The sequence below is a fragment of the Micrasema longulum genome, unplaced genomic scaffold (assembly GCF_059751315.1).
Source record: "Micrasema longulum isolate JH-2025_06_02 unplaced genomic scaffold, ASM5975131v1 h1tg000973l, whole genome shotgun sequence".
In the NCBI taxonomy this organism is placed as follows: Eukaryota; Metazoa; Arthropoda; class Insecta; order Trichoptera; family Brachycentridae; genus Micrasema; species Micrasema longulum.
The window spans coordinates 132,341-150,373 of NW_028278164.1; the positions used below are offsets into that span (position 1 = coordinate 132,341).

Sequence of the window (18,033 nt, forward strand, 5' to 3'; positions counted from 1 at the left end):
AAAAATATATTTTAAGCACGATTCCACCATAGTATTTTTATGTTTTATCCAAATATCAATATTTTTGTTTAATTTTCAACTACTCGTAAATATCTGTCATCTCCCTCGCAGCCAGCAGTGCATAAGCCAAATGCAACGTAGTTTGACCATCTTGGCATGGCTTGGAAATTGACTAAATTGAAAAGTAAGTTTAAAACGCCACAATTAATCGCTATTATCATCATGCTTATATTATTTGTCATGTTTTTAAAAATAAAAAATAAATTTTCATAACTTTTTTTTGGGTAAATTTTTTTTATTTGGGTTTCAGGCCATTTTAATTACTCATTTTTATTATTTTATAATTATTTGATTCTCGTTATTTAGAAATAACATTGACCGCTTTCTACGCCTCCTATCCCCATCAGCGGTGTAGTGGTCAAGGTGCTTGACTCACAAACGGAAGGTTCTGGGTTCGATTCCCCCGGTGAGAACAAAAAAAATCAATGTGATATTTCTCAAGCCTGGGTGCTCTGTATTGTAATTCACCACTTTTCCAGGTCTCCAGGCCTCCTGGCCCGTTTTAATAAAATGAAATTAAAATCAATGCACCTCAATTATAAATCAATAAATTATTAAAAAATCAATAAATAGTCAATTTGTCTATCACGCTCTATCAAATTTTCCCAGTTCTGACCGCCATACAGTACGTTAGTTCATGCAATTCCGAGCTCAAAGTCATGTATTGTCTGTTTCCGTAATATGCGTATTACAAATACACTAAGGAGTCCGGCTGAGAGGCGTGTATCGGTCAGAGGTCGGGCCGAGTTGCTTCTTCACAGCCGCACCGCGCCGTGTAGTGTTATTTAGGACGTTGTTCTCCTACGAAGGATGGGTGTCGGTATTGCGTGGTTAAGTATCTTGTATCTCATCATTTTCTGACAACATTGTGGCGTCCATTATTCGGGTTAAATTCACTTCAGCCATTCCCCATTCTCCGCACTCCTTGAGTTGTTTTTCTTACGGTGGCTGAACTATAGACGCCGGTTGATACTTTGTACAATATCTTATGGTAAAGCTTGGGTGCTTATTCAATCTCGTGTAAGATTTCTGAGCTCTTTTCAATAACAGGTTTCTCTTTTAACCCTCACTAAGGGCGAGGAACCGCCTCGAGGTTCTTAGTATACCCTCACTTGTAGTGTTGCCAGAATAAACTACATATTTAACATTGCATGATTAAATTAAATTAATCAACAATGTTTGAGTATGTCCAAACGCTTGCAGACTTGCTAGATTTCCTCCCCAGGGAGTTATTCATATTTAAATTTATTTCAACAGAGAGGGAAAACATTATATTTGAAAAACTCCCTAGGGAGGAAATCCAGCCAGTCTGCAAGCGTTTGGACATACTCAAACATTGTTGAAATAACTACCTATTAATTGTTTTCAGGCGTTGCCAAGTAGGTGATTTGGTTCAGCCGGATGAATCTCACCCACATAGTCAAGGTTTCAGCTCCTTTACTTCACAAAAGTCAACAGATGGAAGAGTTGAAGAAGTCTGGGTGTTTAAACATGGGTAGAACGGTGAACGCAGTGTGTAAAGTGGCCACTTAAACCAGCCAATGACAGGTCATAAGCCCTGTAAATGCTTAGACGTCCATATTCCCTTCTCAATAATGTTTTATCTCTCTATTAAGTTAAATAATGTTTATATATACACTTGAAAATATTATGTAGATTCATTTTTCGTGTCATCCGTTTTACCTAGAAATAGTATATTCAAGACCCCTACATTTTAAGCTCCTTTATAACTTTTCTGGACTAAACTGTTTATGTATATGTAGGACTCACCCTTAAACAAATGTCTTCTGTCACTTGGCCTATTATATTCATAAGGACAGTGCAGAACGTTAATCTTGCATTTCCTTCACGTAAACATTTGATAGTCAAAACATCCAAAATACTAATTACCTAGCGCGAATGTCAAATTACTGACAGGGAAATTGAAAATGACATCAATTTCCCATTCGGATGAAAAGAGGACAACTGAGGACCGTTTTCACAAAGTGAAATTTCTAAAAAAAAACCAAATGCGGTTTTTCTGCGAGACATCTGATGTTAATGACCTTATCTCCCTTGGTAGATTCACTACTTTTTTCATTTTTAAGGCGTTTTTGTATGTAGAAGAATTTATTCCGCTCGTGTAAGAAAATGTTTTTGGCGTATATATTGTTGTGCTATATTTAGTTGTAAAGGTGCTAAACTCGCTTTGTTTCTTTGTTGTTCTCAATATGCGTTATTTTTTATATGTTAATATTTTAATACTTTGTTTCATATGATTTTTAATAAAAATGACATAAATAATAAAAATAATAATTTTATAAAAAGTAAATACGTTTAGTTTTGTAGGACTGAAACGGGAACCTTGGTCTACCTCCTCTCGATTTACATTTTTGGGTACATTATTTTCACCCCTTTTAAATGTGTAAAGTGGCCACTTAAACCAGCCAATGACAGGTCATAAGCCCTGTAAATGCCTAGACTTCCATATTCCCTTCCCAAAAACATTTTCCCTCTCCGTTGAAATAAATTTAAATAAAACTATCTTCATTTTTAACAAATGCTAGACCAGAGCAACCAAGAATTCTCTATTAGGAAGAGCAACTAGTTTTTTTTTATGTTGAAAAGATGAACGATCTTGACTTATTTAACGAATCAGCTCTTCGTCCCGTTCATAAACGGGAGCTGAGTTTATTTAACAACAATAATATTTATCCTCTTTTTGAAAAAAAAATGAATGAACAAAGATGAAAATAACATTAAAACAAACACCGCGTGGTACACACATCACTCCAAAAGCGACACTACTTATTCACAACCATGGTGATACCAATATGTCACTACAATGGAGATGTCTCGTCACATTTTGTTTTATATATCGTGTTGCATATGTAATTGGTGCTGTGTTAGGTTTATGTTTTATTTTGTAATATTATCATTGTATTCTTGCAACAAAGCTTTGTTTGCACAACAACTAATATAAATAAATTAATCAATTAAATTAACTAATAAATGACACTAGCAATAGAAATAGCAAGATGTTTAAAAACACTTAAAAATAATTACGATGTGGTGAAATTCCAAATAAAATGTGATTACTGTCTTATTACGCGGTAATTTACATTCAGAGAAATTTTGTAGTATTGTAGTAATTTTATTTATGCTCAATAAGATTAATCAATGTTATTTTCATTCAGTGCAAATAAATAAAAACAGGCTAAATTTGATTAAATAAAAATAATACAATATTAAATAAAAATTTAATGAGCTTTGTATGAATGCAATTTAAAAACATATTTTCCATCAGCTCTTAATTTTAAATGCAAACATTTCGCATTTGAAATCCGTGAAAGTTGACAGTAATTTACAATAGAAGCCAATAAACTATCTTTGGAAGGCGGACACTACTGATTGGTTATTGCCCACAGCAACATTACGACGATCATAATTCTGGTTCAAGTTGGCGTACTGAGATCCAGCATTGAAATGGGAGTTTTGGCCGACATCAACATTCTCTGACTGAGTGTTGCTATTGGATTCTGACTCCTCTACTTCTGAGTTACTAGATCCTCTGATGTGAGAAGAGTTAATATTCAGGTTGTTTGCTTGTAAGCTGTTGGTATTCGCAGCATTAAGAGCAGAGTTTTTGGAACCAGAGACGTTGACGCCAAAAACTTTTCCAACATTAGCTCCAACTGCAAATTGTTCACCCTGAGCCAAATTCAATTCTATAAAGTAAAAATGGAATGGTTAGCATCAATTTGGTGGATTATATTTAAACGTTTTATCATTTACTTTGTTTTCATTTTCTTTGAAATAAGCGCTTAATTTTTAATATGTCCAATAAGGAGGATTTAAAAAACAAAATACTTCAATTCTTAAGTTATTTTTTATGAAATGTACATATTCTCTTCGAAAATGTGATAACTAAAAAGAAAGATTTTTTAAATTAATATCTATAAGTAGTCTATCAAAATGAGAGATGTTTTTTTTTTTACAATGTACTTTTTATATATTTAGTCAATCTTTTAACTGTAACTTTCCAAAAAAGAGACTAGCTTTTGTGCTTGAAGAGGACTTACACTGTTTTAATTATTTAGTAATTTAAAATAATGTTTTTTTGAATAAACATGAGAAAAAATCATACAAAACAAAGAGAAAAAATCATGCAAAACAAAGAAAAAAACAGTAAATAATCATACAGTTATACTTATTTACTCGGGTTTAAAAAAATTCTTTAATTTTAATTTTTGTTAATTTGACAATTATATTAGTTTTAAAAAGGGTGTTAGTTTATTGGCATACCCACCACTCCATCCAACAATACCATATTTTAATACAAATTGTACATTATTCATTGTTACAAAATTTACTTCGTACAAAAACATTTTAATTTTATTTCAAATGAATCCCTCTGTGATTTTGGCCACAAAAGAGTTATTTTATTATGATAACACAACTAGTTTCAGGTATTCTGAATTACTCATCATCAGGAGCATATACATCTGATGATGGGTTGTGTTATAATATTATTAACTCTTATATGTGGTAAAAATTAAAGTGTTTGATTTGGAATAAATTCGAAGACTGAACAATTGAGTAACAAACTATTTTTCAATAACTGATTCTTAAATTATTTCTTTGTATATAAACATATTTACATATTTTCTATTACGTTTAACTAGTTCACCAATATTTTTCCATTTGATGTTTTTGTCTGTGTATACACCAAGATATAACTTTTTGTCTATTGGATCTTGTACTGAACATGTAAGATTCCAGTTAGTTTTGTTGCAATTGTATTGGTGAATAATTATTTTTTATAACTGAATATAAATTAAATTAATTTTGAAAAAAAAATGCCAGAAAATTAAATATAGTTCATAAAATAAAAATGATTGCTGGCCTTTTGACTTCTATTCAAGATTGAATGTTTTCATCATCATTCAATGATTTCATTTGATTATTATTTATTTAGTTACTTACGGTTAGATTGGCTGGCTGCAACCCCCTGTTGATTTAGGTTAAGCGAATCTCCTTCAAAATTGCTATTGTTTTTCCTTTTGACGGTCTTGTTAGAAGTGGAAGACGATGTTTTCAAAGAGGACACTCTGTTTACATCATCAGCGTTGTAGAAGTTACTGCCACTGTTGGCTGCGAGAGACCCGCTGTCTTGAGAAGCCAGAAGACGCTGGGAGCTTTGCTCAGCAACGAGGCCAGAACCAACAACCTTTGAGCCGGGAACGAATCCATGTTTTTGGACAACTCCGACATTTCCAACCTGTCCATTACCGCCTTGCCAATTTCCATCTTGACCAATATCCTGCCAGTTGCCTACCTGGCCGTTTATATCGTTCCAATTCCCAACCTGACCATGTCCACCCTGGCCATGTACAACCTGTCCGTTTCCATTACCGCCAACTACTCCTACTCTTACTCCAGCACCAGCATCAACTCCAATGGATCCATGTTGTGATACAACTCTATCCTTTTCTGCAAATTACTTAAAAGTCTTACCATGATGTTTATAAAATTTTAATACTAAGTATTATAAAACATCTTAAAAATTAACGATATTCAGAGTTCGTTCAAAACCGTACAGTCATCCGAGTGAAGTCCTTTTCAAATCCTTAGACGTCCTTGGCTTAAGGCAAATCCACATAAGGAAAGTAATACTTGACATCCACAAAAATAGGAGCACTCAAGTGATTGTGAGTCATGCGCACTCAACCAGGAGTACAGTAAGAAACGATTTGGTGATTCCAATAGCACGTACAGCGGTATTCCAAATTCATTTCTATATAACGGACCTAAACTTTACAACCTGATAACGTGTTTTGGAAATCTGATAAACCATAAGTACTGAAAAAAAAATTAAAAATTTGGTTGACAGACATTGAAAGTAAGGAATCTGAGAATTTATTGAGGATAGTAATCTAAATATTATGCTATCCCATTGAATCATATATAAATTTATTGTATTTTCGCATGTGCATATATATTGTCTATGTATGTGTGTATATGTATGTATATGTGAGTATATATGTATGTTTGTAGTATGTATGCTTTATATTTATATGTTTAATTGTATTTTTACATTTAATATAAACTGTACTATTTTTTTTTCTTTTCTTCTCTTTTCGGCTATAAATGTTTTTTTATTTCTTCAATATTATTTTTATTTATAGGAAACATATTCGGAAACCATATTTGCCGCAACAAATCGGTTTCTTAGAACAGGCATTTGCCCATATAGGAACCGATTGCAACATTAGGCATACTAATATTTCTGGCTTGCCGACCCTTTATATACTGAGCCTACTCCTAGTACAAGCAGAATTTGCCAGAGTGTTTTTTCTGCCATTTTCGTAACTATGTATGTATAAACTAATAAATAAATTAAAGTGCTTGCAGAGACAATGGATTTCACCTCTTAGAGAGTTATTAAGATAAACATATTGCTTGAGAGAAAAATATGGAAATCTAGGCATTTACATGACTTATGACCTGTCATTAACTGGTTTAAGTGGCCATTTTACACATTCTAACATTTACCATCTGTCGTTGTTTGAACATCAATATTTCTTTAATTCTTTCACATGTTGTTTTTTGTGAAGTTTAAGAGTTGAAATCTTTATTCTTTGCCAACAAAAATTAGGACAAACTTTAAGTATTGCTGATTTAACCAACTTTCAGAAAAAATATAAAAATTAAAAAGTGTTTTTAGGCGTAGGTGAAATAATTCAGTTCGGTGAATCTCACGCACATCAATCAACAGATGCAAGAAAAAATAAGTAATATGTAAATGCCTTAACTTCCGTATTTCTTTCTCAAAAAGTCCTGTTCATCTCTGTTGTTTTTCATATGTTTATCTTAAAACACCAATTTTGCTACTTTTATTATAATTTTTTTCTTAAACTTTGTAAAAAAACTTATAAATCATTATATTGATACACAATAATTAGGGATTTAATTTTACAAAGATAGTATCGATTCATTTCCATTTGTAGCACTTTTGTTTTAACGCAACTGTACTTTTTGTATATTTTTATAAGTAGACCGCCAGAAATTGAAGAACATTCGGATCATATTTACGGTAGGTATTCATTCCAATGTTCCTATCCTTTCTCAAATATTTCCCAATCACAAAACTGAATGATATTCGATTTTTATTTACAGTCCGCCTTTTTGTTAACATTTTGTTCGCACGGTGGTATTTAAAACATTTCTTACCATATCCTCCATAGAGAGCTCCTCTCACTCCACCGCCTACCACAGGTTGGCCAATCAATCCCAATACAGATGGTATCCTCTCACGAACTGAAAAATGTAGGGACTATTAAGATTTTAAACCGACACAATTCTAACATGACTGTTAACTTTTTACCGATAATCAGTATTTTTGTGCCTAAAAATACACTCTCATTTAATTTTTTCAAGCAACTCATTGTATAATTTTAAACCCTCGTACAGTAGTTTTGAGACTTTTGGAGATTTTTATCTTTAACTTCATGTTTATGATAGCATTAGTTACATCTTTTAATTATTTTAGAATGAACATTGCTACATTACGTTTTGTTTGTTGCTTTACAATGAGAAACATTATTTGTTTTATGTATTTTGTCTACATGTGACTATACACGGTGTTATAAGTCCAGACTGTGAAACTTCAGAGAGATATTCCCTATGGTAAACATTACAAAAAATCCATTAAATTTATTTTTTTTAACCTTTTTTTTAATGTTTTTTTTTTAATATGCAATCTGAAAATGGAGTGAATCGTTGATTTCTGGTACAAGCATTCTTTCTACAAACTTTTATTCTATCGAGCCACTTTCTTTATCCCCAAATTACAGAAATGAAAAACATTCATTTTTTTTTCAAGTTTACTATTAGAAATGTTCCTGTAAAATTTCACTGTCTGGCACTAAATCAGCCTGTTTATCTATTTTTAACATTATCCTCACTCCCCTTATTCTGCAGGATTTTAATTTTTCTAATTTCCCCTTCATTACATTACCAAAGTATCGATGCATCAAACATTTTCGCTCACCTTCGATTCTTCCAATATTATGTCCTTGCACCACCAGGAAAACGAAGAAGAAGACAGCAGAAGTTCGGAGAAGAATCTTGGTGACTGCACTGAACAACTGATACGGGAGATGTGACATCTTCTTTGACATCAGTCCATTATATATTCAATTATTTACAAAACTATGCTATCAACATTGATATCGAAAACTCGTTTACTAATTTAATTGAAATACCGCGTATGTGCATTGGTTCATCAAACCTTTACGTAAATAATATAATTGTATCAATTATTGCTGTCTTATATTACTAATAGCGTAAAGATTATAACATCATCATTACAAATCCAGTCTTTAGTATTTACAAACAGCCTCCATATCTCTCTGTTGACTGCCCAATCTTGTGCGTCCTCCTAAATTTTCTTTCTTCTTTCCTTCCCTTTCTTCATAGAACAGTGTAGATTTTTAGTTTTTTTTTATTCAAAATTCGTTGCAACACATTATTTTTTAAAGGAGGGGATATGGATGTCTAGACATTTACATAGCTTATTACCTGTTATTGGCTGTATCTAAATAAATAAGATCTAAACAACTCGCAAGGGAGGAAACCCAGCCAGTCTGCAAACATTTGGAAATATTAAAAACATTGTTTATTTTTGTTTCAAATTTTGTATAAAACTACAAAATTCTGTTATAATTAATATACTAGTAACTAGAATTCGTCCTATTTTTTTCTTATTTTCTCACTGTTTGGTGGGTAGTAAAAGTTGTTGTAAGGCAATATGCCCGGCATTATTTGTATATAAAATGCTTAATAAATAAAGGTTAGGCATTTACATTGTCTCCGTTTAAATACTAATTAAAAAATGAGAACTGATAGTAAAATAAAAGTGATATAAGCAATAAAGTAAGTAATTTAATAAGTGATCTACAAGATATTGTGTTTGTTTTTACGTTACACGTATTTTTTTATTTTGTTACAAACCTTCACATAAAACCTTAAGTAAACGAAAATGAGCATTTTAGACACCCTTCTTTTCGCATTCAATTGAGAGAAAACAACTGCCAAAGCTGCTTGCAATATTTGCAATTTTTGTGAGGTGTTCTGGGAAAATGCTGTGAATTGTAAAAGATTTTTTTGTAAAATAATAAAGGAAAATACATAATTTACTAATTTATTTCTTTTTTTCTTGTTCTCTTCATTTTTTATAATTTGTAGATTTTATTTCTTGACTTTCATTATTGAAAGAAACGTAGGATGGTTTTGGATTTGATTATGAAAGTACTACAGGATGAAAGCACGTAAATCATTTTTTTTTATAAAACCTTTTAGGATGTATTAAAAAAAAAATTACAATCATTTATCCCCAATACCAATTTAGTATACATTTTTTTCCCTTAATTAAAAAATAGATCGTTTGTTTTTAGTATAAATTTTATAGCTGTTAATTTGTATTTACTTTTAAAAGGAGTATAAAGGTCTAACCTTAGATTTAAAGAATGACATGTTTATTTCTAAATAATACTTATACAATAAAAGCTCAATATATTTCAAACCCAAATTTAAATATCAGAAAAATGTATAAGAAAAATAATAACCTAGACAATACTTACAATTACTTTACCTGTCGGACCTATGCATTAGAGAAAATACATGTCAAATGAAATCTCCTCTTAGATCAGCATTCGATTCAGGCAGAGGAAAACTTGTCGAAATCCGGCACTCCCCAAACACAAGATTCGGAAATCGTGCTTTTGTCGTTGCCGGCCCCTCTGCCTGAAACCAATTGCCTTAAAACTTACAAATCATCAACTTACACTTGAACAAGACCCTGTCTAAAAATGTCATCTAAAATTTACCGCTCCAAAAAAGTATCTTCACAAATAGCCGTTAAAGGGTTTGTAGTCATTTATACATATTAATATTTGTTATTTTTAGAGATATATTTTTAATAATTTTATTTAAAAAGTTATGTATGAAAACAATTCTCCTGTTGATTTTGTAAATGCCTAAACTTTTATATACCCTTTTCAAAAAGATTATCCGTGTATGTCCTAATATTTATCATTGTTAATTAAGCATTTCTCTTCATATTGTCTTCTCATTTTAAATAAGTTATTTTTTTAAATTACGGTTCAAATTGCTGATTCTTTCTGCGTCGACTTTTGATATTTGAATAGTTGAGCTTGTCTTCTTTGTGGTGGCCTTGGACAAGCTGGAGCTGTCTGACGATGAAGTTTTAGAGTGATCATTGGAGAGTCGGCCTCCACCTACTTACATCAAACCATTATTAGAAACATCACCATAATTCCACCATATTGTATCACGGATGGCGTCCGACCAAAGACTCTGACATTGTGTTTTTTGAAATATTTAGTAAACTTGCTATAAAACCCCTTATGCCCAGAATTCTAAGGTCTGCCAACAAACATACCAGTCTGGATTTCTTTGATAACAAGTTGTCTTCTTTCAAACGATCACTGAATCACCTCTCCCCGCTTCCACTCCCACCAAGTCTACTATATACCATTGTGTCTTTCTACTTTCTTTTATAATAATTTTCTTGTATATAATAAATCTGTCATTTAAAATCTCCATTGGGCGTATATATAAATAAGTAAATATAAGAATTCCGTTGAATATTACTTTTTTTTTTCTTTTTTAGTTTAGGTATTCAGAAAAAAAAGTAGTTTACAATTAAATACAAATTTTATATATCAACCTTTCCCATTACGCAAAAGAAAACAACAATTCATGTGCTCATAATGAAGAATAACATCTTACAATAATGTCCTTATTTTATTTTTAATGAAGAAAAATATTTTCAGTATAAAAAATAAATTACAAAAAAAATGTGCAGTGTTTTCAATCGTGATACACAAAAAAGAATTTTAATTATAATTTTAGGCTTCTTGCTTTAATTTCATCTAAGAAAAGTATTCCTCTGTAAGTATAATGAGGTTGTACTGTAGTTGCTTTTAATTTTGGAGTTAAGATGTTTCTAATTATTCTAGGTCACGTACGTAACGTAAGTACGTTTTGTGACATATATGTAATTGTATATTATATCAACGCAATGAGTCTAGTATGATTTTGTAATCAAATAAAATTTCGAATAACAGCTTGCGCATAGAAACCACAAATTATATATTATGCTTAATAGAAAAGTTAACTCCTCCATTGCATTTGTTCGCATACTATTTCATACGCACGTTCAATGTGAGGTTAGAAGCGAACTAAATATCTTCGCATGCTCCGGCACCGCACGGATTATGTATTTTCGTTTGTTGTCTTCTCCCTCTCACGCATGATTTACCGCTATTTACCGTTTATCTTGCTCAAACCACGGTTTCATCGGATCTGGTATTTTTCATACAAGTTGAGGGTTTAATCTCGTGCAAACAAAATAAGCGCGGTGACGCGTAGCGCATTCGTGAAATAATGAAATAAAGGTCATCCACTAGAGTCGATCTCATTAATTATTTTGGCGCTACTGTTAACGAAAAGCGGACTCATCATCATTATCATTCACTTTTTGCACCAAATGGTGCATAGGGTACTGCATTGGTACACCAATCGCAGTGTATCTTGATCATTTTTATTACATGAAGGTATTGCGATCAGTCTTACACTTCAAATACCAGTCTAGGGACAATGAAATATTTTAGTTTAAAAACAACCTTTTAAGTGATATTTCGTATCAACTATCTCGGGAATCGAACCCAAGACCTCTTGCATGGTAGGCAAATACGCTAAGCATTACACCCCGAGGCCGACATATAATGTAAAACGAATATAATTCAAATGTGTACAAAGTTGCTGTATTTGAATAAAGGTAAAGGAGCACAAGAATGGACCTACTTTTGATGCGAAGAGGATGTTTTCAATTTTAGTGCACTGGATGATCAAAGTTAACTATGAGTTATCGAACAATTTATGATTTCAAAAAATCAAAATAACGCGCAACTCTTTTAGAATTCTTATGCAATGTGATGTCATTTCACAATTTGTGTGTTTTGTTCCAAATCCAAATATTCTAATTTTGTACCTTCTATCTTATATCTTGATATGAAGTAAGTACCATAAAAAAGGTCAATGAATGTATGGGAAAAAAAAGTAATCGGCCAAGAATAATATTGTCAAACGCAGTTTTATTTACAATGAATAAATGGAAAAAAAGTTTTTTCTTGCAATTTGTTATAAATTTTAAAAACAATATTGTGTTTTAAAAACAACGTATGCCTTACGATTTCAAAAATTAAAATAAAGTATCACGTTTCTGATTAGATTCTCGAAAAACTGCTTACCAGCTTAAGGATCCAAAAATACACAAATATAATACCAGAAAACAACAACGCTTTCACAATAATAAAGCAAAGACAAACGTAGGACAGTCAAAAATACTAAACAATGCACTAACACTTGACTTATTTTGCCATTCGAAAAATTACACTGAAGACAAATTAAAAATCAACCTGTAAAAGCGCCAGGCGAGACATAATATGACTACACCTTATAATATTTCTTTTGTAGGGTTGTTCTTTTTAAATAAAAAAAAATGACAATAGATAAATATGTGGTTAAAACTATCCACGCTAGGCGGGATGTCATACCACCATGCCATAATTGCGTCTGGCTTTATTTGTAAATTTTAAAAAAATATTGATAGATGTTTAAAAAATGATAATCTGACTTAATTCAAATTGTTTTAGTACTTGCTGTATGATATTCAGAAAAATACATCATTTTATTACTTACGCAAAAAAAAGGGAGATCATTTTTCTCTCATTTTATTTGTGCCTAAAAGAAAATATTTAATTTGATTTCATGTTATAAATAAACTCTTTTTTTATCAAAAACATCTAATTTTTTATATACATGTCATTCATTTTCTGTTTGAAATTGCTTTATCGAGATTAAAAGTTGTTGCAGAAGAGAGTGAAAACATTTGTGAAAAGGTATATGGATGACATTTAAAGGACTTTTGGTGGACTTCACGATGTAACATCCACTTCTGCCTATGTCTGAACACCTACATTTCCTCTTTTTTATCAACTCTTCTTTCTGCTGACGTTTTTGAAGTAACAGGGCTGAAACCTTTGCTGATGTGGTTGAGATTCATTTGGCTAAATTATTTTACTTACTAGATAACGCCTCAAAATTTTCTGCCATTATCTCCTTAAATATGCATTATCTCTCTTTTGCGATAAATATAATACTTAAGTTACTTTACAACAGTCAACAACATCTTATAAGCACGGTAAATGCCTAAAAAATATTTTCCATTCTTCATTTGGTTCTTTAAAACTGTTCAAATGTCAGTAAGCCTAAATCTATGTTCATTGGATCGCACTTTTCAAGTATTAGTAACTGCAAAAAAAAATTTTACATCACCTCATTTAATTTAATTCTTTGACGTTTACCTATATATTTTGCTCTTCAATTGCAAAAGAAAAAGATGTAAAACAAAAAGGAAACTGATTTTTTTTATAAGATTGTAAGTGATTAAAAACGAAAACCATTTTTACCATCCTTCGTCTCCTTTTTCAAGTGACGCCACTGACTTAGCGACCCAGTGGCAAGTAGAAAAAAAATGAACAAAATTTGACCCTTTTCAAAAAATTTCTCTGACATGTGAGGCATCTTATTGGCGATACACTAATTTATTCGATTCCGAAGTCTCGGTCAACCCTTTCCAGCATAGCGATGGGTATTCTGGCTATCACTCGGCGAACATTATAGTCCTTCAGATGAGCAAGGGTCTTTGGACGATCGGTGTACACGATGGAATTGAGATACTCCCTTAAAAAATGTCACAAGCCACTGAAGATCACCGGATTCAAGTCAGCAAATTATGTCGTCGCATCCTGTGTGTTATTTTTTTGGAAAAAAAAAATATTAACGTTCTTATGCTTTACCAAAATATTTCCATTCTGGTTCATTTTTTTTTTATTTTATAGAAACATACAGTCAAAAATGGTGAAATTACACAATAAAAATTAATACGAAAGATTGATTTGTAAAGTTTCTAAATAATAATCAAACGTATTTAATTATGATATTAACAGATTAAAACATAGATGAAGAATATTTAACAGAAGGTAATATAAAAGTCAAGGCATCTACAAGGCTCATGACCTGTCAATGGCTGGTTTATGTAGCCACTTTACACACTGTGTAACATTCACCATTCTGTCCATATTTGAACATCTATATTCCTTCTTTTTTTTAGTTAGGAACACTTTATGTTCCTAACTAAATACGTGATTTATGAAAAATATGTACGTAAAACGAAACATTATTTTGTTATTTTTAAATAATTAAGAGTACATCAAATATAATAGGGCAAATTATACTCATAACGATTCGGATTATAGAAATAATAGTCAAAATGATGAGGATCATGGTCATGGTTCCATTTATCAATAGGGAGATGGTGGTGATTAAACTCATGGTAATAGTCCTGATATCCTCCATGGAATCTATCAGGATGATCAAAATATTCATAACCGTAAAGATGGTTTTGAAGATCACCGTGGTGGCCATGATCTTTTAATTGATTCTGTAAAAATTGGGTGTTATGGTAACCATGACTAGGAACGTCATGTGGTTCTGTTATTTTGAATATTTTGTTTTTATTTGAAGCACTTGATTCACCTGGTATCTTCGTAGATTTTTTTTCGTTTTGTGCACCTGTTTCATTTTCTGGAACAACAATCGGCTTATCATTTTCCCTTTCAGAAGTTGGTTTGTTTATTACTTGTTGAACGTATTCAGTACTTGCGTTTAATTTGACATCAATAGGTTTCTGCTCCTTCTGATTATTTTGGGTTTTACTTCCAAATTCGGTTCCATTTGCTGTGCCATCTGTATCAATACTTAATTTTTCTTTTCCTTCTTGGGTTTCTTTTAAATCAGAACTTTGATGGGCTTTTCTTATATTAGTTTCTTCGTTTAAACTGGTTTTATTAATAACCACTGATTCCATATTCCCAATAATAAGGCAATCTTTTCTTAGAACATTTTCTTCTTCAAATCCTTTTCGAATATCTAAAACGAAGTTCTCATTAGATTTAATTTTCATATCACATAACTTATTATTATTTGCATTTACACCAGCACCAGTTAATTGACCTTCACTGGTTTTTAAAATCAAATATTGTTCATTAACATTTTTTGTATTTGTCTGTGGTTGATCTACAAATTGTGTTATTTTTATATTATAAGGTTCTTGAATCACTGGATTCCATTTGTTTTCAATTATATCAATATTTGAAGATGTTTCCTTGGGGTCTAATGAAGTCAAGCCTTGTTTTTCGACAATTCCTAGCTCAGGATCTTGAAAGGGTCCAACTGGTTTTTGATTATTAAAAACGACTCTTTTGATTCGTATTCCGTCCTTTTCAGCATTCTTTGCAGACCCTTAAAATTACATAAAATGAAAGTTTTAGTAAAATTGTAACGCTTCAATATCAACAAATATAAACTACAAAAATACACGGTCAAGGTAAACATTTTATGAGGGTTATGCGAATAGGTTGATACCAAAAACCGTTTTATTTAGCATTCACTTGCATGTATTTTGAAAAAAAAATATAAAGATAATAATAAAAACTAAATTTAAAAAAGTCATTATTTGTTTACTGTTATTTAAAAAAAAAACAAAATACGGTGCATGCACTGCTTAAGTGCAGAAACAACAATTTTGTTAAGAAAAAGCAGCAGACTGGCAAGAGTGGAGGAGACTCCTGGATTCAGTCAAGGCCCCACTCAGGGCTGTCTAGCTTATGATGATGATGACGAAAGCCGATGTTCGTTTATCCTAGTTTTAATTTATTTTTTTAAATTTGACTAACTGTTACGATTACACTGAAAACTGTGTAGAATTATACAACTGTCGATGATTTCAGAAAATTCAATGTGTAACAATAAAAACAAAATTTTAATTTTAATAATAATTGATATTGAAGTGTTACGAAGTAAATGCCGATTCAATTAATTATACTGATTTATTATGTAATTATTTTTAAATTCCTACGATTGGCATGCGTTATTCGATGGTGAAGCGTTCCATTATTGAGTTGTATTACAGAACACAAATAAAACAAACCATCACGCCGTTTCTCTACAAGGGTACGCAGAGAGGATAGAATGCCAACACTCGGTATTTGTATACAGATCTGGCTTCCTCTACTTTCATACATCTTCATGCATACGCGAGCCGATTATTTTGACTTTTGATGGGTCCATCTTGAATTGAATGTGGTCATGCCATGTCTTTCTCGGTCTTCTTCTATTTCTGCATCCATCAACATTTGCATCGTAAATCTTTTTGGCCGTTCCTTTCCCATTCCGTTCGCTCTACATATCCCAATCAATGCACAGTTCTTTTCTTGGTTTTGTCAATAATGCTCATCTCAGCCTTACATACTGTATACATCTTGACATTTATTTTATTTTATTTTTTTAACATAAACGGCAAATATGCATTTTACAAAAAATTATAATACTAACTAATTTGGCTTAATATTTTTTTATTTGTTTTAAAAACATAAATTTCCTTTTATCCAAGATTCTTAAAAAAAATAAAACCTAAAAATTATACAAGATTTGTAATAAAAAAATAACCTAAAAATTAAACAACATATTCAGTAGAAAGTTTAAACAATTCAAGAATAAATGTAAAAAACAAATGAAATAATTAAATATTTTAAAGTAATATAACAAGAAAATCACAAGTACTATTTCATACAGCTAGGAAAGTGAACCAAAAATTGTATTTATTTTGAAATGCATAAACAAATAAATATAATTACCATTCACCAACAAAAAGTTCAAAAGGTTTTTTTCTATAGGAACTATACCCTACACTTATATATCAGATACGTGGGAATAACTATTGCCGAGTTCATGAAGTATGTTTAATACGGCATTACAAGTATGTACTTTCCATGAATTGTTGCTACAAAACGGTGGCGCCTATCTAGTCATTCTTCCAGGCACCCTGAAGTTGATGAGAGATAATAGTTTAGGGCAATTCCATATTGAATTTACAATTTTGAATAAATTTAAAAGGTCTATAATTTTTCTTCTATCGTTAAATTTTAACAAATTTAATGTTTTTATTTGTGCATCTATCGTACATAGTTTTACCAGACATTTGCCTGAGAGATCAAATTTCGACAGCATACAGCCTACTTTTATCTTTGTTTTTCCAAGCTCATACTTCGCTCCCATACATCAAGGCAGCAGGACTCCATTGTAAACTGCTTAACTTGCTCCCACAAATAATGTTAACAATTAAAATTATTATTTGTTTATTCATCATTCTAATTTAAAGTACTTTCACGACAAATAAGTACCCGTCAATTAATTTTCTTTTTACTTTTTTCAACATACATAATTTACTTATTAAAACTAAAAATATAATTGTTTACCTGTTGATTTATCAATCACCAAAGTATGTCGAGAATAAGACATCTCAATTACTGATAGTACTATCGTAAACAATAAAATTAACATGCAGCGTGTCATGTTGACCAATCAAAAAACAAGTTCTGATGTGATTTGAAAACTCTCATCATTTTATATACCTACTCTGAAAAGTAATTACTTATAGATAAAGGTGTATAATTAGTAGCACAATGCTTTTTTTAAAATGAATGTTACAGTTTTAACTTATTTACTGTTGACGTATACATGAATAGACACTATTATGTATCTTTTTTGGGTGATACCGTGTATGTTGGATTTGATCCGACGTTTCGGCTACCATTGCAGGAGCCATCTTCAGGGAAAACTGTGTGTTTTATAGAGAAATGTATGTGTTTAAGTACTAGTAATTTGTACCGTGTCACAGTCAGCAGTAGGCACATTTCTTGTTTTGTAGGAAAGAATAATTATGTTTATGTACTAGTAATTTGTACTGTGTCGCAGCCGGCAGTAGGCACATTTCTATTCGTT

The 18,033-nt window shown here is 31.3% G+C and overlaps 2 protein-coding genes across 2 annotated transcripts; both read right to left on the bottom strand.

Moving 5' to 3' along the window:
• Nucleotides 1-3,277: 3,277 nt before the first annotated feature.
• On the bottom strand, nt 3,278-8,563 carry LOC148277819 (uncharacterized). The gene is made up of 4 exons (XM_088232336.1): nt 8,093-8,563; nt 7,273-7,359; nt 5,026-5,532; nt 3,278-3,767 (listed from the first exon to the last, which is right to left on the bottom strand). The coding sequence occupies exons 1-4, from the start codon at nt 8,220-8,222 to the stop codon at nt 3,424-3,426; spliced, it is 1,068 nt and encodes a 355-aa protein (XP_088088462.1). The 5' UTR covers nt 8,223-8,563; the 3' UTR covers nt 3,278-3,423.
• Nucleotides 8,564-13,016: 4,453 nt separating this feature from the next.
• Nucleotides 13,017-17,775, bottom strand: LOC148277820 (uncharacterized). Its single transcript, XM_088232337.1, has 2 exons — nt 17,508-17,775; nt 13,017-15,492 (listed from the first exon to the last, which is right to left on the bottom strand). Exons 1-2 carry the CDS (start codon nt 17,602-17,604, stop codon nt 14,402-14,404), a joined length of 1,188 nt encoding a protein of 395 aa, XP_088088463.1. The 5' UTR covers nt 17,605-17,775; the 3' UTR covers nt 13,017-14,401.
• Nucleotides 17,776-18,033: the final 258 nt, after the last annotated feature.